Source organism: Ascaphus truei, chromosome 4 (genome assembly GCF_040206685.1).
Source record: "Ascaphus truei isolate aAscTru1 chromosome 4, aAscTru1.hap1, whole genome shotgun sequence".
NCBI lineage: Eukaryota > Metazoa > Chordata > Amphibia > Anura > Ascaphidae > Ascaphus > Ascaphus truei.
Window position 1 is genome coordinate 310,720,151 of NC_134486.1, and position 22,546 is coordinate 310,742,696.

The following is a 22,546-nucleotide window of genomic DNA, read 5'->3' on the forward strand; positions in this document are numbered from 1 at the left end:
CCGATTCCCCTCTCTGCTCCGATTCTCCCCCCCCTGCTCCGATCACCCCCTCTGCTCAGATTTCCCCCCCTGCTCCGATCCCCCTTCCGATTCCCCTGTACTCCGATTCACCCCCCCTGTGTGTGTGTGCGAGTGCCTGTGTGCCTGTGTGTGCGAGTGCCTGTGTGTGCGAAGGGCTGAAAGATGGCACCGCCCCCTCATGTCATGGCCACACCCCCCACTGTTTTGGCCACGCCCCCCGCACCAGAAAAAATTCGCCACAGATCGCGGTGCAGTGAACTGCACGTGCCTCCGGCAAGCATGGCGGCCGTGCTGGCGCATGCAGCGGGGCATTAGCCTTATGCATCTAACTTTTTACCCCATTCATCCAAGCATTTTCATTGTGCAAAGAACAAGATTGCACATCACATTGTCATTGTTACTCTTCTCTTGCAATTGGTGAATCACTCCTTCCCTGCAGAGTCTTTGCTTTCAAGTACTGTATAAGGATCTGGTTAATGCTTCTAAAACATACTGTAGGAGCCAAAGTTAACTAGGATTTAGTGGCTGTGGCTCAGTCATCGTTTTTATATACAGTATGTAAATTGAGTTCTGAAAATAAATACAATGAAATATAACTACAATTATTTAAATATTACGTTATTAAATCACAAAATAAATTATTGCCGCTCAGACGTACTGTAATAAGAGATCAGAAGTCTCACAATCTGAGAGTACTTTAGCGGAAAATAGAAGCAACAAGGGAAAAGGAAAATGTACCATTTTTTAGCACTCCCAATCGTTATGAAAATCCACATTTCATTATTGCCGATCTGTAAAGTTAACCCATAACTTTACAAATCCATAAAAACATTTTTTTTTTTAAACAGTATGGAGCAAAATATTATGGAACCCCATATACTGGTGCAACAATATATTCACAGAAACAATTATATGCAAAGATATATAGTCACAAACAAAATCACCTCCAAATAATACCAAAATGCAATGTCAATTTAATGTGCAGCCTTTGTAAAGTGTTAAATACTGTGCAAAAAGTGTAGGGGTATAAAGCAGAAGTGTCCCAGTCAGACATGCTGTGTCCAACACTGGCTTTGTCCTTAACATGCGCTTTCTGGGCTAGCGTGGAGACATATCGCAGCAGTTCTACCCTCTCAAGAAGGTGCATTTGAGAGCGTCAGTGGGCGGAGCTAAAACAAAGGAATATGTGTAGACTTTACAAACAAACACGGAAAAGAATAATCCACATTTAAGTTCAACTGTGACTTAGTTCCAATATTATAAATTCACCACATCTCCATTTGTTGCAGGGTTTTTTTTGTTGGTCAAAATGCCACCACTGATACCCAGTTGAACCTCATCAATAGCTAGATAGCTAAGTTTCTAGTCCTATCTGAATTATGTGCCTCTAAATATGTTTAGACGTAGGCTCTTCAGTTGGACATCATCTCTTAAGTAATCCCTGATGTATTCTTAATACTTTTATAGACTTCTCGAGAATACATAATAATTTTTTGCAGATGAAGTTCAGAAGGTAAACCACCCCCTCACTTAAGCAGTTATAAAAAAAAATGACTTTAGAAATTTTTGTACCTGTTGTGGCCATAACAAATATTTGACCGAATAGCATGCTTTTGAAGACTGCAGCAACCGCATTTAAAGAAACCTGTTGTTCTAGTCCTTATATCTCTCGGCATTGTAGTTGGCTCAAAGTGACTATGTACGAAGATATCTTAAAGTTTTGTAGTACTCGTACGGATCATAATAAGTCTATTTAGTATTGCATTCAAATTATCTGCTTTCAAAATGGGCCAGTACTTGCTGGTAATACATTGTATTATCTCCTATTGTTTACAATATGCCAAGACTAATTTTTTTTTTTTCCAAATTGTTTTATTAGGCACTGATACAACATGTGATTTACAGTTTCAATACTTTGCCTAATACGTAAACATTTTAACTTTTTCTGGGGTAAAGAAGGGGCAACCTTGGGTGTCCCAGAAAAGGGGTCCTCTGAGAGTGAGGACAGAGGGGCCGGGGGGGAGGGAGTAGGGAGTTAGGGAGGGTTGGGAGTTCACATCCTGGGGGCCCTAAATCTGTGGCCCTTGGTCTTAGTGGGCTGACATTGGGGTTCAGAGGAGACTAGTTTGTTTCTGTACATATTTTCGACCTACCAGGGCCTTCATCTGTTGAGGAGCCACCAGGGTTCCCATATCGTATCGAAGGCGATAAGCTTTTGCCTTAGCATGGCCGTCAACTTCTCCATTACCATCACTCCATTGACCCTTTTTTTAATGGACATTTTGGATGGTGTGGTTTGTCTCTTCCAGGAGGCCGCTATCTCGCATCTAGCCGCAGTTAAGATATGGGAGATTAATTTCCCAGTTGTCCGGACAATACCTGGTATTGGCCTTGCAAGTAGGAAGGTCAGCGGTTCTATAGGTAATTCTAGGTCTGTGACCTCTTTTATCAAATTTTGGACCTTTGCCCAGTACTTAACAATTTCCGGACAGGACCACCAGATGTGGGCCATGTCCCCTCTATGACCGCAGCCTCTCCAACACAAATCTGACGCCAGGGGGTAGATCTGGTTCAACCTCGCTGGGGTGAGGTACCAGTGGTAGAGAATTTTATAGATATTCTCCTTTGTAACGGTGCATAGGGACGTTCCTGAGGCTGCCTGCCAAATTTCCTCCCAAATCTCCCTTTCTACTGTAATGTTCAAGTCTGCCGCCCATTTGAGCATGTAGTCGTGGTCTTGGGTGACCGTTGAGTTTTCTATAATAGTATATATATCGGAAATTAATCCCCTTTGGTATGTGTTCGCTTGACACAGTCGTTCAAATTTTGTGAGGGAGGGGAATTCTGGGGACTGGCATATCTTTTGGGCAAAGTGTCGAATTTGTAGGTATTTGAATGTGTCCAATTCCCTGATTTTGTATTTGGCTTTAACTTCTTGGTAACTCAGGAACGTGTCTAGGCTCAGAAGGTCCGCGATCGTCCCGATCCCCCCCTCTTTCAATCGGTCGTATAGCTTAGATCCGCATCCCGGGGGGAATTTTGGGTTGTTGGATAGGGGCGTGAGTTGTGGGTTAGCTGAGCACAGTCCGAGTCTGGTCTTGTGTTTTGACCATATTTCCCATGTAAACAGGGACGCTTGTAATTTTAGGTTGTGCATCTGCCTTTCTCCTTTATCTAAACTCCATAGGCAGGCCTGCAGAGAAGGCATTCTGGCATATTTAGATTCAATATCGATCCAGCAGTGTTTGGCTGGGTCGGCATTCCACATAACAGCTTGTTTCAATTGTGCTGCTATATAGTATTTGTGTATATCTGGGACGGCCATACCCCCCTTTCCTCTTGGCGCCAACAAGACCGATCTTGCTACTCTGGGCCTTTTGCCCTGCCAAATGAAATTAAACATCCTGTTTTGTATGCTCTTTAGATCAGTGCCAGGCACATGGACCGGGAGTGTCTGAAAATAGTATAAAAGTCTAGGGAGAATATTCATCTTAACGGAGACCATTCTCCCAATCCATGATATCTGGTAACCTTGCCACTGTTCCAAATCTTTCTTAATTGTAACCCAAAGCGCTGGGTAGTTATCTTGGTATAGAGCTCTGTAGTGTCTTGATATATTTACTCCCAGGTATTTAATATATGAAGGACACCACCGGTAATTGAAATTCAGTTTGAGTAGTTTCACTTCCTCATCCAGTAGGCTAATATTTAAGGCCTCCGATTTTCCACTGTTTATTTTGTACCCAGACACTTTACCAAAGTCCAATAGTTCTCTTTGAAGGTTCGGAAGAGAAGTTTGGGGTCTGGTCAGGGTCAGAATGATATCGTCGGCGAATAGGGATATTTTAAAATTTGTTTCACCTATATTGATACCCTGTATATTTATATTGTTTCGAATTTTGGTCGCAAGTGGTTCGATCGTGAGAGCAAAAAGAAGAGGAGATAAGGGACAACCCTGCCTTGTGCCATTTTTAATTTGAAATCTCTCGCCCGTTCCACCTGGGAGTTTGACCGTGGCGGAAGGGTTCTGGTAGAGAGCCCGGACTCCTTCCAGGAACTTATCTTTGAAGCCAAATTTTTCCAAGGCCTTATCTAGGAATAACCAGTCTATCCTATCGAATGCCTTCTCTGCATCTAGACTCAGTAGCATTGCCCTTGTTTTGGACATGTGGGCATGGTCAACTATGTTTATTATTTTACGCGTGTTATCCGCTGCTTGGCGTCCTGTGACAAATCCAACTTGGTCTGAATGGATAAGTCTGGGTAATATGGGGTTTAGCCTGTTCGCGAGAATTTTACTGTACAGTTTTAGATCATTGTTCAAAAGAGATATGGGCCTATAACTTCCACACTGGGTCGGGTCCTTCCCCTCTTTGTGGATTATTGCTAAGTTAGCTGAGGACATAGAGTTTGGTATTGGGTTTCCCTCCATGAAGGAGTTAAATAGATTTAGAAGGTGGGGTGTCAGTATAGGTAGGAACTTCTTGTAGTAGGAATTTGTATAGCCGTCAGGTCCCGGCGCTTTGGAGGATTTGGATGCTTTTACCGCAGCTGACAGTTCATCCACTGTTATTTTACCATTTAACCTTTCATTCTCCTCCTCTGTCAGGGAGGGGAGGTTACAATCAGAAAGGTAATTTATTATTGATGTTTCTGCAGTTGACTTTGGAATAGCGGAGTTGGATCTCAGATTGTATAATTTGGTGTAGAATTTGGTAAATTCCTCCGCTATTTTTTTCTCATTATAGACTATCTCACCAGACCTATTCTTGATCGCTGTGATCTGTGATCTTTTTTGTATGCCTCTTAACCTGCTAGCAAGAAGTCTATCGGCTTTGTTCCCTTTGTCGTAATACCTCTGGCCCGTCCATTTTAGAGCTTTTTCTACATTTTCTAGTTGTATATCCTTTAGTTTAACTCTGGCAGCTGTCAGTGATTTGTAAATTCTCCTGGACGGGTTCAGTTTGTGTTGCTGCTCTAGTTGTATAATTTTGTCAGTAAGCTCTTTGGTCAGTTTTACTTTGGCTTTCTTCCTATATGATGCTATCGAGATAAGTTGGCCCCTAATGGTCGCTTTGTGGGCTTCCCACAGGGTAGCTGGGGAGTCCACCGACCCTAGGTTTAGTCTGAAATAATTCTTTAGGGCTCTTTTGATCTCTCTTTCTATCTCTTTATTGTTTAAGAGAGAGTCATTTAGTCTCCAGTTATATGTGAATGTTTTTACGAATGGGGCCGTGAGGTTTAGAGAAATTGGGGCGTGATCTGACCATGTGATTGGGCCAATATCTGTGTTGGTTGTTGCTTCTAGAACATTCTTGGTAGCAAGGAAACAGTCAATACGGGAATAGGTCTGGTGAGGGGCCGAGTAGAAAGTATAATCTCTTTGACCCTGGTGTTGTGCTCTCCAAATATCTACTAGTGAGAATTCCTTTATAATGTCCCTAAAACTTTTTCCCAATCTTATTGCTTGGGGCGGATGCGGACGTCCCGGTGTGGTTGATTTGTCCTCTGCTGGGTTGAGGACCATATTTAGATCTCCTCCTATTATCAGGGAGGACAAATATTCCGGATCAATCTCCTCTAGTACTTTTCTGAGGAAGATTGGCTGATTCTCATTGGGGGCATAGAGGTTGATCAGGGCGATCGCGGATCCTGCCAGAGAGCCATACACCACTACAAATCTACCCTCTGGGTCCGCTGTGACTTTTGTTAAATTGAAGGGGGTGCCTTGCCTGATCAAAATGGCTACTCCCCGTTTTTTACTACTGAATGATGAGTAGTAACTCGTAGGGTATGCATTTTGGAAAGTTTTGGGCGGCTCCTGCGCAGTAAAATGCGTCTCCTGGAGAAAGACAATATCACCATTGAGCTTTTTTAATTCTTGAAGGGCTAGCCTTCTTTTCCTATTATTCTGTAGTCCCTTTACATTAAGAGACACTAGTTTAATTGGTCCTTGCTTAGCCATTGTCTCCCTTGTCTATGTGAAGTTTTTTTTTTTTTTTTTTTTTTTATTAACTCCTGTCTCTTCTCACAAGGGTCAGTAGCTGGGTGTTCAGTTAGATGGTATTCTTGTCTTTTGTGGGCCTTAGTTGACCGGGGGGGGAGGGTGTGAGAGGGGGGAGGGGGCCTGCTGGGAAAGTGTCAGCAGGTAACAGTAAGAGATGAAAGTAGACCTTGTTCTGGTCTTAATGGAACAAGACCGATCTAACGGGTAGTCGGTTTGTCGGGTAAAGGACCCTTGGGGGGTGGGTCCGGTGACGGTAACCGTCCGGAGTGGGCGAGGTAGAGACCCTATGGTTTCATATTTTACCCGCTTTTTCCCTTCATTTTCTCTGTGAAGAGAGGGGGGACGCGGGGGTGGAATTTATACAATGGGAGTCTTGGTGTAGTGCGGGCACAGTGATCAATATCTGGCTCGCTTTACCCTTCTTTAGTTTGAGAATCCTCTATTAGCTGGGAGGGGATAGTGGGTGGATAGGGCAAGTTTGGGGGGTGGGTGGGGGTAGGGGGGGGGAAGCAGTCATCAGGGGTTAGAGGCAGGGATATGCCTTGGCCCTTTATGCTTGATTTCTTCTGGTAGGTCCTAATTAGACCCCTTATGTTCGGGTGGATGTCTTGTTTAGTGTGGGTTGGCCTGAGTTAGTGGGATTTTACTTTTATCCCTAATGCCTATCCTAGGGAATGTAGCTATCCTCAGCGGGTGTGAGTTGATCTCCTGGGTAGATCTGAAACTAGGTAGGGGGGTTTATGAGGGGGGGACAGAAGAGGGGGGGGTAGGCAGGAGGGGGGAGGGGGGGAGTGTTCTTTTTGATAGGGTTTACCTGGGAATTGGTTGCCCCATTTATATATTCTTGATTTACCTATTACTTTAGTGAGGGAACATTCAACATTTATGACTCTTTGCATTTTCCTTTGTCGTGGTCTCAAGAGAGAAGTAGCAATAGTCGAACATATCTCTTTAGCATTATGTACATTTTCTGCTATGTTGCATATTACCATGGGTACCTGTGAGTCATGGGTCAGTGCCTCTCCAGAGACTTCCATCATTCTAGTTAGGGGTAGGGAGCTAGGAGGGGAGGGGGGTAGAGGGGGCAGGGAGGGGGGGGAGTAGGGGGGGAAAGGGGGTGGGGGGGGCGGAAGGGGGGGAGTGGGGGTGGGGAAGGAGGGGGGCGGGGAGGGGGTAGGAGGTAGGGGGGGGGAGAGGGGGTACATATACATGGCTCATTTGTCTAGTACATACTTTCTGCATTGTATTCCTCTGTGGTATAGAACAGCAACATGACTACCTCTATCTCAGTGGGCTGTAGAGTTCATGGGTATGACCTTTTCAATTGACATTTAGCATTGCATTCCACGTATTTACTATTGTTTCACGCCGGGTTATTTCCACTTTTGGGAGGGAGATGGGATGGGGTGGGGTGGAGGGGGGGGGGTGGGAGAGTAAGGGGGAGCGGGGGGATGGGAGGGACTGGGGGGGGCTTGGGCTGGGGGGGTGATTAGGGATGGGAGGGATGGGGGGGGTGGGATGGGAGGGATGGGGGGGGTGGGGGGGGGGGTGGGGGGAGAGGGGGGGCCAAGGGGGGTACATATGCATAGACTTTCTGCAATGTGTGCTCCTCTGCAGTGTATCGTGTCAGCACGACGGTCTTTACATCAATGGGCTATAAGTATCATGAGTATAACCCCTTTGATCGACATTTAGCATAGCAGTACACATGTTTACTATTGTTTCACATAGGGATATTCCCACCTTTTGATTGGGGGGGCAGTTTCTCTCCAGATCTTACAATCTTTACAATCTTTATACCATTGGGAGGGAGGTAGAGGGGGATGGGGTGGGGGGGAGGAGGGGGAGGAGGGGGAGGGCGGGGGTAAATAAAAATAATAATAAAAAAAAAAAAAAAAGGGGGGGGGGGGCCCGTGAGGATTGGAGGGGGGGAGGTATGGGTAGGGGGGGTAAGCGTGGGGGGGGGGAAGGCATGGGGGAGTGGAAGAGATAGGGGGGGGTATGGAGGGAGTATATATATAACTTCTAAACTCTGGTGCATATTATTATTACACTTCTTACCACTACTCTCTCTACAGCAATCTTACTTTGGGGCTTCAGATAGATGAGCCTATTTTTTTTTTTTTTTTTTTTTTGGGGGGAAATGAGTTGAGGCAAGAGAGGAAGGGTTGGGGTAGAGGTATGGGGAGCGGGGGGGGGGCACGCGGCGTCATCCTTTAGAATATGATATATAGCTTATATTAACCGGGGTGGGGATAAAAAGGGGGGGGGGGAATGCGGGATGGGTAGTTTTAACAAGGGGATTGATTTATCGATTAACTTTCACACAAAGGGTAGCAGTAACAATAGTTAACTAAATTTCTAACCTAACGGCCTTTTAACTTTAATTTGGGCAACCATCCTATGTCCAACTAGGCCTTTAAACTAAACTGGGTTACAGACCCGTTCGGTGAACAACCCTCGTTCTGAAGTCCTCAGGGATTAGTGTTCTCGCCGGTAAAGATCGCGTCGCCATCAGGACCACAGGTTGCACGGCTGGTCTGTGGCCCGGTCCTTGCCTGGTTATAGTTGGATCGGAAAATGGCGGGCGGAGGGCCCGACGGCTCCCCTCCCCTCACTCCGGGGGGGAACGGATGGCGCTCCGGTCACAGGCGGGAAGGGACGTAGTCTCGCGAGGTTCCTGCTGATCTCCTGTGTCAGTATCCAGTGGTCGTCGGTCGATCCGTGTTGCGGTTGCTTCCGTCTCGGGTGAGTACCTCTGGGCTTTTTTCCCCTTTGTCACAGGGGGGATGTCATCAGGAGCTGAAAGGGAGCGGTGCCGCGCTTCACAGGGGCCGCTACTTCATGTTTGTGTGGCGTTGTCCCGCGAGTCTTACCGATGCTCGGACCGGGGGATCTTCAGGTTCCTGGTTCGGGGGGTGGCGATCTTCGTTTTCCCAGGAGGCAGGGGGGGTTAGTCCAAGGGCTTGGACCAGTGGGGTCATGTCTTCGGGATATCTAATAGTATAAAATTTTCCCTTGTGGTGGATTGTCAATTTGAAGGGAAACCCCCATTTGTATTTTATTCCCTTTTCTCGCAAAAGTAAAGTTAAGGGGCGTAATCCTTTGCGTCTATCCACGGTCTTTTTGGACAGGTCTGTGTAAACTTGGATGTCCTCCCCCTGGTATTGAATGGGGTCTTTCTCGCGGCATGCGGTCATAATTTTTTCTTTGGCCGTGTAGTTATGAAGACGGATGATCACATCCCTTCTTCTGTTGGGGTCCTCAGACCTCGGGCCTAGCGCGCGATGAGCTCTATCAATTTCAAGCTCTCTCTCGTCCAGGCCTTCACAGACGGTAGTAAAGAATTCTTTGAGGTATCCCCGGATCTGATTAGGGAGGACCTCCTCCGGGACCCCGCGCAGTCTGATGTTCTGGCGGCGGTCCCGGTTTTCTTGGTCCTCGAGACCATCTTTAAGTGCGTTCACCTCCGCTCCCAGTCGGGTGATTTCCTCATCCGCCTCCTTCTGGTGAGTGAGGGCCTCTTCTAGCCTGGCCTCCAGGGATGCGGTCCGCTTGGTGAGCCCTGTTATGTCTCGTTTTAGTTCGTCAACCGCCTCTCTCAGGTCAGACTGCAGGGATCTGTACAATTTGCTGTGGATTTCCTCCAGGTAAGCCTTTGTGATCCCCTGCTCTGCAGTCATTATACCGGGTGAGTGCTCTTGCATTATTGTTGCCGGCCTAGTGCCTCGTGCGCCGGGCGGGGAGGCGCCATCTTGTTTTCTGGCGGCGGCCTCAGTGCTCTGCTTTGACGGGGTGAAAAACTTTGCAACTCCTGGTCCCGACTGATTTTTCGGTTTCTGGGACATCCCTGCGTGTTTGGGGGTCTGTCCTGTATCTTTTGGTGCCTGAATTTTCGGGGTAAATCTAGTTTAAATTAGTTTTATTCATGCGGGTCTCTGGAGCTCTCCTCTTAGCCCTCCGTCTTGGATGACGTCATCGGCACGCCCCCCCATGCCAAGACTAATTTAATCTCATTATTCTATGGTTTTTAAACTTTAGACTCCAAAAGCAACTCTCAATCCTTGGATAGGTGTACGATTAGCTGCTTCAAGTATCCTCTAACCGGAAAACTCTTATGCATCTCCGTAATTCTACCCTCAAATACCATGGGATCTGAACAGTTCCCCTTAACACAGCAGAGTTTTCCCACCGGTATTCCAGAGGGTGGATTTGAATTGTTGACCGCTAGACTCCAACAGGGTATTTGTTGCAGTTGCAGTTTTCTCGCAAAATAAATAGATTTGCCATTAAGTCCCTTTAAATCCAAACCATTAATATTTAACATTTGTCCAACTCAAAAGTTAGACACTATTCTGTTTAAGCTTTTCATCAAATTGCAAAAATAACTCACGAGAGACATCACGTAACAGAAAAATATCATAATGTTGCACAGATCGACATTTCATCACAAAAAAACAAAACTTGCTACCACCACCCTAAAAATGAAATGGCATGCTGGGGCATCAGGTATAAATATTACTTTGGTATATTTGTATGTCGCTAATCATGGACAGGCTGATTTTTTTCAAGGCAACCTTAGAATTTATCACAGATTTGTCCTTTGCGTAATTTGGTTATTGGAAGCGTGGTCCAAGGCCCTGATCTAGATAAATCAAACCCACCATTTCAATCATGCTTTGCTATGTTAATCAACATGAGCAAAGATTTTAGCAATGTAATTAAGGAATTATCTCTGGTTTATGTGTGGCGCTTAAGAAATAAGGGCCAATTAAACTATACGTTGTTCGCCCCCACATAATAGTTACTCGAGGATAGACCATATCCTAGTAACTCCTACTATACTGGAAGGAGTTTCCAGAGCTTCTATAGGACCTAGAGTATAACATGCCCTATAGATATAATTGTTAGGCCTCCATTCACTCGACTAAGATCGTATTAATGGAGGCTTAATGACTCCTTGCTAAACCATCCAGAAATTGATAAACCTGTTGGAGAGTTCTTAGACTATTTTAATATAAATAAAGGTGCAGTGAACTTTCCTGCTATGCTCTGGGAGGCGCGTAAGGCAACAATCAAGAATTACATATATCAATAGCTTCTCTTAAGAAAGACTAAAAATCACATACCGAAAACTAACGAATAAAACCTTGACGCTAGAACAGAAACAGAAGTCATTACCTCTACGAAAATTTACAAAAAGTTAGTGCAAGCAAGAGAAGATATTAGAAAACTCCTTAAATGGATTAGACACATTTATTACGGTAAGGGTAAGAAATCAGACTGATTCCTAGCTGACAAACTCAGGGGGGTCAGATCCAAAACACAGATCTCAGCAATCAGGCTACAAAAAATGGGGAGATTACTTATAATCAGGCAAAGGAATTCCATTAATTCTATTCTAAATTGTACAATGGAGAAGTGTGGTAGAGCGCGTAACCCTGATTCGATTAACCTATATTTGAAGGATCGCAAATTACCCAAACTCAAAACAGTCCAAGATGGACCCAATTGTTCTTAATTCAAAAATAGCTATTTTAGAATTGTTGGAAGTCATGAAGAACCTGAAATTAGTAAAGACCCCTAACCGGCATGGCCCGTCGAATATCTATTACAAGATATATATAAAAATTCTATCCCCATGTCTGTTATATATTTTTTTTTTAACTCCTTTTTTGCGTGTAAGCAAATTTTGGAACAAATGACAAAGGCAAATATAATGATAATCCATAAAGGAGGTAAAGACCCAATAACGTGTTAGTTGGTAGTTATCGACCATTTTCATTGCTAAATAGAGATATAGATATACAGCATAATTCTGGTTAACAGATTAAGTCCAATTCTAGTTGGGCTAATACATACAAATCAGGTGGGGTTCATTAGTGAACGACAGGCCTCGGAACATACTGTACTCCAAAATTGTTAAGTATTACGGTTGTTAAAGTATAACGAGTTGGTTTGGACAAAGACTCTGCTTTTGTGGCCTGGTCAATCCAGCTGGTGCCCTTGGCAAATCAGACTCTGCACACGCTGCTCTTTGCACCAAGACCACAAAAGTCCTTCCAAACTGGCCGTAAATAAGGAGTGATATGCCACCAGACCAGGCATGGAAAAATGGATGTAGTCCAGAGATCATAGCTCTGATGTGGAAAATGAGTCTGTTAAATCCCTTCAGGTTCAGAGCTGTATCACTGCTTTCACACTAGTTTGCAACCCCTGGAGGCATGAGTAGAGAAGTTTAAATTTAAGTCTTAATACGACCAACATAAGCAATCGCCTCATTGTTTGTCAGCTTGAATAGCTGTCAAAACTGTTACCAGACAGGCTCCGAAAACTATAGTATATGGCAGATTAATAGTAATCTGTATTTTATAATGTCTGTTTTTCGTATGACCTCTGTACATTATCTAGATATGTGGTGATTACTCCCTTCCCCGCTCGCTCCCCTTTAATTTCTTATTTTCTATAATTCCCTTTCCTTGAAAAGTCAATAAAAAAAAAAAGAATATCTCAAAAAATGAGATAAAAGGTTTTCTCAAAGAATGACTGTAATTCCAAAACAAACGGTCTACGGATTTCATCATTATGTTCGCACGTTGGTGAAGTTAAAGGAGCAGTTCCCCGTGCTCTGTTTCTTTTTATCATCTCCCCCAAACACCTTTCTCTAAGAGCCCCATTGGGAAGGTGCCGCCGGTAGCATCCCCTCCATGGGAAACAAAATAGCGTTTAGATCTCCTGCGTTATGTGGGCCAATGAGAACCTGCAACACTATCCTTCTTTGCTTCCTATTGGCCCGAGTGAGGCAGGGATTTAAATACAGGTACGTAATCAGCAGCATCTTTCCCAGTAAGTATCTTGAAAACCAAGGGGTCACTGGAGCTCAAATTAACGTGACTCAGCTCTGGGTTCCCTTGCATCCCACTTATTCTATGAAACAAAATGGAAGCAAGAGATGCTCCTTTAAGCTGCCAACCCTATAGATAATGTGGCATGGAGGGTTGGATAGACTCTTACTAATCTTGGGTAGAACATAGTAAGTTGCTGTGGTTGAATTTTAATGACATATATGACAACGTATCCTTATTAAGATATCCATATTCAAAACCCTCTCATAAGCAGTCTGTCCAAATCGTGTCCACTTTTCTCTGTAGGATCCCTATGCCACCCTTGAATTGTCCTAAATATTCCTTTTGATGTTTATTTCAGCAAATATTATAATTTTGCCATCCTATCGGAGGGCTTGATTATAGTTTCCCTAATTTTTTTCCACTCCTGCAATGCTTTACATTCATCTTGAGATAGATTATTAAGTATCTTAAATTACTAATTGAATAAATGTTTCATCCACACTGCATGAAGATAGTGGCAATTAAAATTTGAACTTAGCTGTAGTTTATTATGTGGAACTTGTCCATCAGATTCATTCTTCTCAAGTAGATTACATAAGAATTGCAGTTTTTCCAATACAGTACAGTATATTGTTATATTAAAAAATTCCCAAACTTAGTTCATTATCCTATTTATCCCATTTATCTTTCAAATGGTTGTACAAAAGAAGCTTACATGCAAACAAATTAATGTCTTTAATCCACGCGGGAAACATTGGGATCAGAAGATTGAGGGAAAGTCAATCTTTTTCTCAGCAATGAAAGATGGTCCTCAGATAGTTGTATCTTGGTTAATTTACCACAGAAGGAGCCTCCAATTCCTCAGATGCATGTTGTACCACTGGGATCGGTTGCATCCCTTCTGTATCGGTTTGTATGTTAGACCTACTTCTCTCAAGCCCTCAGATTTCTTATTTCTCCTGATTGTTTTCTTCCTGGGAGTTTTGGTAACCATGTACTGCTTTTTTTTTTGCTGAACATTTAGTAAAGATGCTTTATGGATATTTCCTCCCTATGGTTCATGTGATTCTCATAGAAACTTTACATATACCCTCCTAAAATATGATTGATGTCACCAGTTCTATTAGAGATACCACTTCATTTATATACCCATCTATTTCATAGTCCTTAATCCTTAAAGTCCATTCATTTATTTTTCTTTTGTAGCTCCATGATTTCATTATGCAATTTGTGTAGATTTCATGCACACTGCTTTTTCCGTAGATTAAATCAGTTTTTCCCTCCAGTTTCTTAGTGACTCAACAATTTTACTCACTTCATTTTTAGCTTCAAACTATTTCTTATCCATCTCAATTAACAAACCAATTAGTTCAAAAGAAAATTTGTTAATATTTGCTTCCCACCTGCCAACAAATCCAGTACTAGTTACTTCAGAACTTGGCAAAATGTTAATCCTCAAACCTCGAGGGATAAAAGCCTTTTATATGTAGCACTCTAGGCTATTGATACTTTGATACTCTCCTATTTACTAAGTATTTCCACAAGTACATTCAGAACACATATGTCCTTACAGGTACCTCAGAAACAGTCTGTCCTGACTTGCTAACCCCAAAATTGACATAAAGGCATTTAACTAAAGTTGTCATAGTCTATTAAAAATTAACCTGCATTGCTGCAAGACAATGTCTGCATACTATATTTGTTTGCACAATATTTATTAGTGTGTGTCTTTTTATTTTAATATATATATATAAGATGAACGATCTGAGAGTTGCCATACTCAAAGGTAATCTTAAAACCCCGAAAGAGAGACGGTTGCATGAATACAAATTTATGCAACTGTTCGGGACACTTAGCAGTGGCCTAAACAGAGATCGAAATTTTATGAGTCATTACTGACAGTAGTGAACTCTCGTCCCATAAGCGCTAAAGGCCATGTCTGTACATACTGTGCTATATGTAAGCACACACAGCTGTCTCTCACACATACTAATACTCCTTGTTTTTCCATCCCTATACACCAATAGGGACCACTAAGTATCCACACACACTTTTAGTTGTGCTACTAACTCTCACATTTCCACACCCACCCACACCATTTATATCCAGTCCCACTCCACACACACCTTGTGTAAAGCACTGTATATACTGTGGGCTATCCATTCATTTTTATTCACACTGATACACATACACACTCTTTCTTCACTTGCTTTCAGTAACCATTTAACACCTCCAGCCATAAAACACATCCACACCGGGGGAAGGAACAGCACAGATAACATTCCAAGAGACACTGCTTTTAAGTTTACCTTTTGCTTCATTCATTGTAACATCGCCGGAAGAAGAGATCAGTGTATCTCGAAAGCTCGCACAAATAAAAGCATTTCGTTAGCCACAGAACGGTATCATCTATTTATTTTTTTATTTTTTTGATTATTGAAGCTCGGCTAACACGGTACTGATACCTCTACATATATATATATATATATATATATATATATATATATATTAGCAGAATATAAACTCATGTCTTTCTTTTTTTATCCCCTCAGCCGTGTGCAACAGCATCAAGAATCCAGTGACAAAGGACATACTATTTGAATTCATTGATAGATGTACAGCAGCTTTTCAAGGGCAGAATCGGAAAAACCCGTTGGATGCGGACACTGAGCTCATGCCACCTCCTCCTCCGAAGAGACCGCGTGTAGTTAACTGAGAATACAATTTCTATGAAGCGGAGGCATCACTCATAGAGCGAACAGATGGGGCAATCTGAAAAGCATGTTCTCATTACAAATTTGCAATAAGAAAATGTCCAAAAAAGACACATTTTGCACACTGTACATACAAGACATCTACAATATCAGTTGTCAAAGATGCATTCTTCCCAAATGTACATCAAAGAAAAGTGATCCTTTCTTTGAAGTTACCTGAAAGTGCATATAACCCAGCACATTGCATTAGAGGTTATAAAAGACTTTTTTTTACAACATGTACTAGCAAGAACTGTAAGAACGTGGAACACTTCTTTCCCTTTTTCATACAGAAGCGTCTATCTTGGATAGTGAAGTTACATTTTTCCCATTTTTTTTTTTTTTTATTTAACTCATCAATTTTTGTCATTACAACTTTAATTTAAAATGCTTTTCTTAAGAATTCATTGTTTGAACAACAAGTAACTGCTATAAATATTGTTTGAATTGTATAGTACAAAAACATTGTCTGGTTTCACTCGTTTTAAATCTAGCTCCATATTTTGAATTATTAAATAAGTGGAACTTTATTTTTGTACTTGGTATATTTCTATAATAAAATAGAAGGTCAGACAGCAGCACAAAAAAAAGGACTCGCCTAGGTTTCTCACGTGCATGCTGACAAAGTGCGTGTGGTTAAAAGAAGTAGTATATTATAGTATGGCCCACAGCACTCACAAAAGAATTGCCAGTAGAGATGCAAAGAAACAATATCTTCTTTAATCAGGTTAATATACTGTAGTGTCACAACGGAATTTAAATATAGTACAGGCAGTGTCTTAATACTCCCTACATGGATATATACATTGATAGGACACTGTAAAACATGAAAAAAATTGAAATAATAAGGACTAACAACCCTAGAAAATGGGAAATAGCCAGTAAATGCCACCATCAGAAACATTAATAATCTAAAGTGTCACAAATAGAATGTAAATGTGAAAAATAACAATGAGCCTAATCAATATCACATCATATACAGTTGAGGGTGGCTGTGTTTCGATCACTAAGCCTTTTCTTCAAACCCATTGCCACACATCTTTGTGGTATTTCCCTGATAGATTGTCCTTTTACTCATGTGGCAAACAGTAAACCAGGATCCCTTCCCAATTGCTTGGATACTAGGTATGTGCAAAACCTTTCCAGTTTGGTTCACAATTCCTCACCACCAGCTCCAGCATCACGCCCGGGGGGGTGGTTTTAGACACGGTTCTATCTATATATATATATATATATATATATATATATATATATATATATAGGTAACAGAGCAGATGGCACACAAATACAGATGAAGACAGGTGCTTAGTCCCATATGAATGAATATAATCAAAGGCTCCTTACCAGGCAGACCAGAGAATCCAGGGAATCCAAAGCAGGCACAGCAAGGAAGAGACAGCACACTTGTTAGCAAGAAGAATTGTATTAGTGAAGCAGGCACAAAACACCAACGTTTCGGTCCTAAAAACAGGACCTTTATCAAGGGAGTGCTTGATAAAGGTCCTGTTTTTAGGACCGAAACGTTGGTGTTTTGTGCTTGCTTCACTAATACAATTCTTCTTGCTAACAAGTGTGCTGTCTCTTCCTTGCTGTGCCTGCTTTGGATTCCCTGGATTCTCTGGTCTGCCTGGTAAGGAGCCTTTGATTATATATATATATATATATATATATAATTATAGAAGAATAGAAGGCGTTTGTTCTCCCTTGTGTCAAAGATAAAACAATTGGAACATACATGAAACATGCCAAGCACTGTAGCAACATGGATGTTCTATGTGGCAAATGAATACTAGTTCTGGCTCATTGGGGCCCCAACAAAATGTTAAAAACATACTACAGTATATACAACTAAAAGTTCACATGATTTGCTATGCAACCAGATGTTTCAATTGAAACCAACTTTCCACAAGAGCGTTAGGTTTGGGATAGAAAAAAAGGTCTTGCACATATATCTTTATCATGTTGGATGCCCTCAATCTTGCATCCTCTTCACTTGTGATGACTGCCTCACACACACACAACATACCACAATGGTGCAGCATGTCTAAGAGAGAATTTCCTAGTAACACTACCAACTCTGTGCCCTTTCCCTTATGCCTTTCGTTTTGATCTGGAAGTACCACCCTACCGGTATGTAGATGTAGGACAGCTCCTGTACTACTATGAGTAGATGGTCCTCTGAAGCCTAATTTGATCTTTCAGTGCTAGTACCACTATCCTTATTGTTATTGTTGCTGTGCTTTTTGTGGTCACTGGTGTTTTTGATCGGTTACCTCCTTTTACGATTAGTCACCCTCTGCCATTTCTCCTTCGCCACTTGTACTTTAAACACACATTTCTCCCTGCACTGCGTCCCCCTTTGCATAAAATCATTAATTTCCTCTTTGAATTGAAGGGTATACAAAAGTGGCCAAAGGCAATATTCCTCTCGTTTTAATGTATATTATGCCATGGTCGTTTCTCAGTCCATCGAGCGTGGCATACACGAGCCTCCCAATTCAGTATGGTTATTTTCCTTACACTTATATTCCATAAGTTCTACCTAGAGGGAATGAGTGGGATGATTTGGGTGATGCCAGCATCGCCAATTGCTGACCAGAGAGGTGGCCTTCTCAAATGGCCAAATTAGCCTACACAGCTCCCCCACCAGATGCTACAGGTTGGACAAACTTGAAGTACTACATGATGTAGAACAAATGTATAGAGAAAGCTCGCTTCACCTGTAGGGTGATCACCCAGGATATATAAACTTACTAGGAAGCTTGGTAACTGGACACAACTCATGGGAAATGGAGGAATGGGGAAGAGAGCGATATCCTTTGAATGGGGGCACTCCTAAAATACCCCAATTGCAACGGGATTGCCAATAATATGCGTCCCAGCTAAGGTATCACTTTGTCCAGTTAACTAGTATTCCTTAGGACTAACAATGATGAGACTGGTTATTAACGGGTACAGAATTGAAGGGCACCAATATCTGGATGTATAGGATATTGGTCAGATCACATACAAATAAAATAAAATTATTTTAATACATCAAATACTTATTACACTCAAACTTTAAAAACTATTAAAATGCGAGGGTGATGGTAAGATGTAACACGGCTAATAGCAAAAACTAGTAATAGTGAATATACATGAAATCCTCGATCCCAACTTAACTGGCTAAATGCCGATCGTGGTAATGTCTGAAACTCCACTCACTGGTAAACCAAAGAGACCTTGAAATACTTATTACTTTTACCTATAGATGCCTAATGCTGATAGGTGCTGATCATTGATAAACCTATCTTCGGCTTGGTAATACAGAAAGTATATCACACAGCTATTCCTGAGTAAACACACATCTGTATGTCTCTTCAAATATAGTAGGCAATAGTTGCATAAGAGTATCCTTTAGAATGATGATGCATTCCCATACTCTACACTTTGATCAATAAAGTGGCAGAACTGGCAAAGGTGTAAAAGAGCCAGTCTGAGCCTGTTGCAAATACAAAGCATTATGCACTAATAAAAGCTTAATGGTAACAGAAAGAGATCGTTAGTCTCTATTGATATACTGTGTTCACTATACACAATGCTGGCCTCTTATTTGTATTTTAAGAGGCACTGCTTGATTGTGGTTTTATTCCACCTTTGTATAGAAATGAGTCAATGACAATTGGGAATCTGTCTTTTGAGGGGTATGAATCAGACTTCCTGTACTTGTTTTTGCACAGACAGATGATTCTGATTGCCCCTAGCAAATGTTCTCCATAGAGTTATATGTTACATAGTGAGTTGTGTAGGATAATCTTTGACTCTAAAAGGGTTTGCATATAATCTCCAGATAGTCAATGTTCCAGGGCTATGAATTGCAATGACTGTACACAGTCTAATGAATTGCCCCTGGTTAGATACTTATATAAAGATTGATTCCTCTATAAATACAGTAAGTTGTAAATACAACTATCTTTGGTAGAGATTGTTAATAACATTGTGATCAGATTTAGCAATAGTAATCTAGTAATCAGCATCGTGTGATAATTTGAGTGAGTGAGGGTATGAATCAAAAAGCGCATGTACATAGCATATGATTCTGATTCCCCCACTTATAGAAATGAAAGCTTAGAAAAGCCACAAATCTTCAATGGTGCTAAAAACAAGTGGATGTTAATATTACCAGACCAAGAGACGCCATGAGGCAGTGAGTGCAGTGGATGTCATGTAGCCGGTTTGGATCATGCTTGGAAGGGTTTTTTTCTTCCCTTGCTGTTTTTAATGTGCCAATAAATACATTTTTGTACTAGCAGAGAGCAGTCCGGTCACGTTCTTTCCCCTTTCCCCTTTTCACCGCCTCACAACCATTTTTCTACATGGATTCACTTTCGGCTGGATCACGCTAACAGTCCACGAGGATCCACGCAACAACGGAGTGAGTAAAAATCTTCTATTGTCATTACTCACAAATACCACGGATAATGCCACTTTGCTACGATATTGCAAGGGTAACATTTTGTGCCTCAAAGGCTATGTGTGAAATTTCTGATGACTACAAAGTTGCTTCAGTGAAATTCAGTGTTCTACATTGACGCCGTGGGATATATCCTCTGAACTTTAATTATACTGTCTGGGACATTATCATTGTGAATCTCTTTTTCATGTATGGACTTACCTCAGGGAAGCATTGCTTGGGGGTCTTCACACCCACCTCTTCCCCAATATAATAAATATCCGATTAGTTCTGAAAAGGAATACACAATGGGGTATACACGATCACAGCTCCAGAATGAAGTCCTTTCCTTTGGCCTTCTCCAGCCTTCGCCAGGGTCAAAGACATCCTGCAGTGGTGTAAACAATCTCACAAGAAACATTCCAGGTCTTTATTCACGCCATATTGTTTATGTCACCATAGTAGCAAATTGTTTTATCCGAAATTCCTCTCTTTAAAATAATAGTTTGAGCCTGTCTCCACCTCTGCGGGATCAATTAACCCCTTCAAAGACATGAAAAAGTAGTTCTCTATAAAATAATGTGCTACAAATTGCGTCCTTGTCTAGCCTACGTATAGCAGACCTGTGTTGCGTGATCCTCTCCTTCACCAGCTAATTTGAATCTCCCATAAACCCAACCGACAAGGATTTTGATTAAGCAAAATACAAATTGAGAGAGGCGGGGGTAGTATCCTCTAATGGGAAAGCTTTTGCCAGACTGAGGGTGTGTGAAAGTATTGCCTGCCTGAACACTACCACACTAGGCACAGCTGCAACAGGTAAAGATACCGAACTTTGTAGTACCTAGAAAGTGTTTTGTGGTTTAATTCGTTCTGCCGGTGTCGACTCTGAATAATCTGCTCCTCAGAATATTTCCCCTTTTATATGAACACGCAGGCAGTGCTAAAACACTGTCCCAAAGTGTAGAGTCCTCTTTAGGTACAGTATGGGCCAATGTTTGGAAATAATCTTCCTGACCTGATTTACTGTATATGTATTGTAAATTGAAATGCACAGGATTAAAAAAAAAAAAATTCCCGTCTGTTTTATTTAATGAAGATCATCTGTGTAATGATTTCGTACGAGTGCGTTATGATTACAAAAGTTTTTCTATGGTAACTCCTTTCCAATAACTTATTTTCCATCTCCTCCAGTTTTATAAATAGGTGAACAGGTGAACGAAGGGTTAACCCACCAGGCACTCAAGAAGTGAAATAGTAGCTGAATGTTGCTTTGTAATACAGTCTTAGAACAGGCCACGGCAAACTTCAAGCAGTCAGTATGAGAATCTCTCCCAGCAACTGGCTCCCCTGTGAGCACTAATAGAGTTGAGATAAAGGGACTCACGTTTTTTTATGAAGCGTGTGGCGCCGTGCCTTGATGATCTTCATACAGTCCGTTGCACCGCCAACCCTCAAGCAACTGCTCCGTCGCGATGGGTGGTCACATGACCGGCGGTGACTGCACTGTTCAAAGGTAGCAGAGACAGCAACCCGGCGTGCCACCGCAGACAAGCAGGAACTCCTCCCACAGGAGGCAGGAACGATGCACAGCCATAGTGAAAAAGCGGAAGAAGGCTGGAATGGTGACTAAAAAAACTTTATTATAGCAGAGTGTAGTATTGACGGATCCTCTGACACGTTTCAGCCCAAGAGGCCTTTGTCAAAGAGTGATCCGTCAGTGAAACCGGACATCCTGATATAGTATGTTCAAGCTTAAACACCTGTGAGTGCTGCTCATCAGCCGATGCCTATGTGACATGCCTATATCAGAGATATACCAACAAGTATATACAGTTAAAAATGAGACCAGAGATGTATAAACCTATTTCAAAACATATGCATTACAAAACAAGTAGCAACACAAAGAAATGAACAAAAATGATAAATGGGCAACTGGTCAACAAAATAAAAACAAAGTAAAATCATCAATCTCAGTAAATACACTTGTGCTGAAAAAATGAAATACATATGTAAAAGTATATATATATATATATATATATATATATATATAAAGATATACCCAAATAGAGAAACAGAAGTAGCAATAATAGCAGACTGAACATATGTATGAAATAACAATGTATAAAGATACAATGATAATAAACAATGGATCATAATAGACACACAGCACATTTCCAAAGTAGGTGAAATGTACAAAAAAAATAATATAAATAACACGGGAGAGGGAAAGGGAGGGGGGGTGAGAGTGAGGGAAGGGGGAGGGGGGCCAAGGGATGGAGAAATGGTATAAACCAATTAGTCATGAAGAAAATGTTGTAATTCCCATTCAACATTTAGACCATATGGTTGAAGGGTATTGAGAGAAAAAAATCCATTGCATTTCTTTTTTATTAAGGCAATTAAGCCTATCACCACCCCTGATGTTGAGAGGAACATGTTCAATGCCGAAAAATCGAAAGTTTTTTTAACCCGCCATGTGGGC

The 22,546-nt window shown here is 41.8% G+C and overlaps 1 protein-coding gene across 2 annotated transcripts in view; it reads left to right on the plus strand.

Moving 5' to 3' along the window:
• RNGTT (RNA guanylyltransferase and 5'-phosphatase) overlaps positions 1-16,159 on the plus strand; it is a 416,958-nt gene extending 400,799 nt beyond the window's left edge. For both annotated transcript variants that reach the window (XM_075597839.1, XM_075597838.1), the window contains one exon: positions 15,429-16,159. In XM_075597839.1, the coding sequence (XP_075453954.1) occupies positions 15,429-15,592 (164 nt within the window). In that variant the 3' untranslated portion in view covers positions 15,593-16,159. The remainder of the gene's footprint in view (positions 1-15,428) is intronic.
• Positions 16,160-22,546: the final 6,387 nt, after the last annotated feature.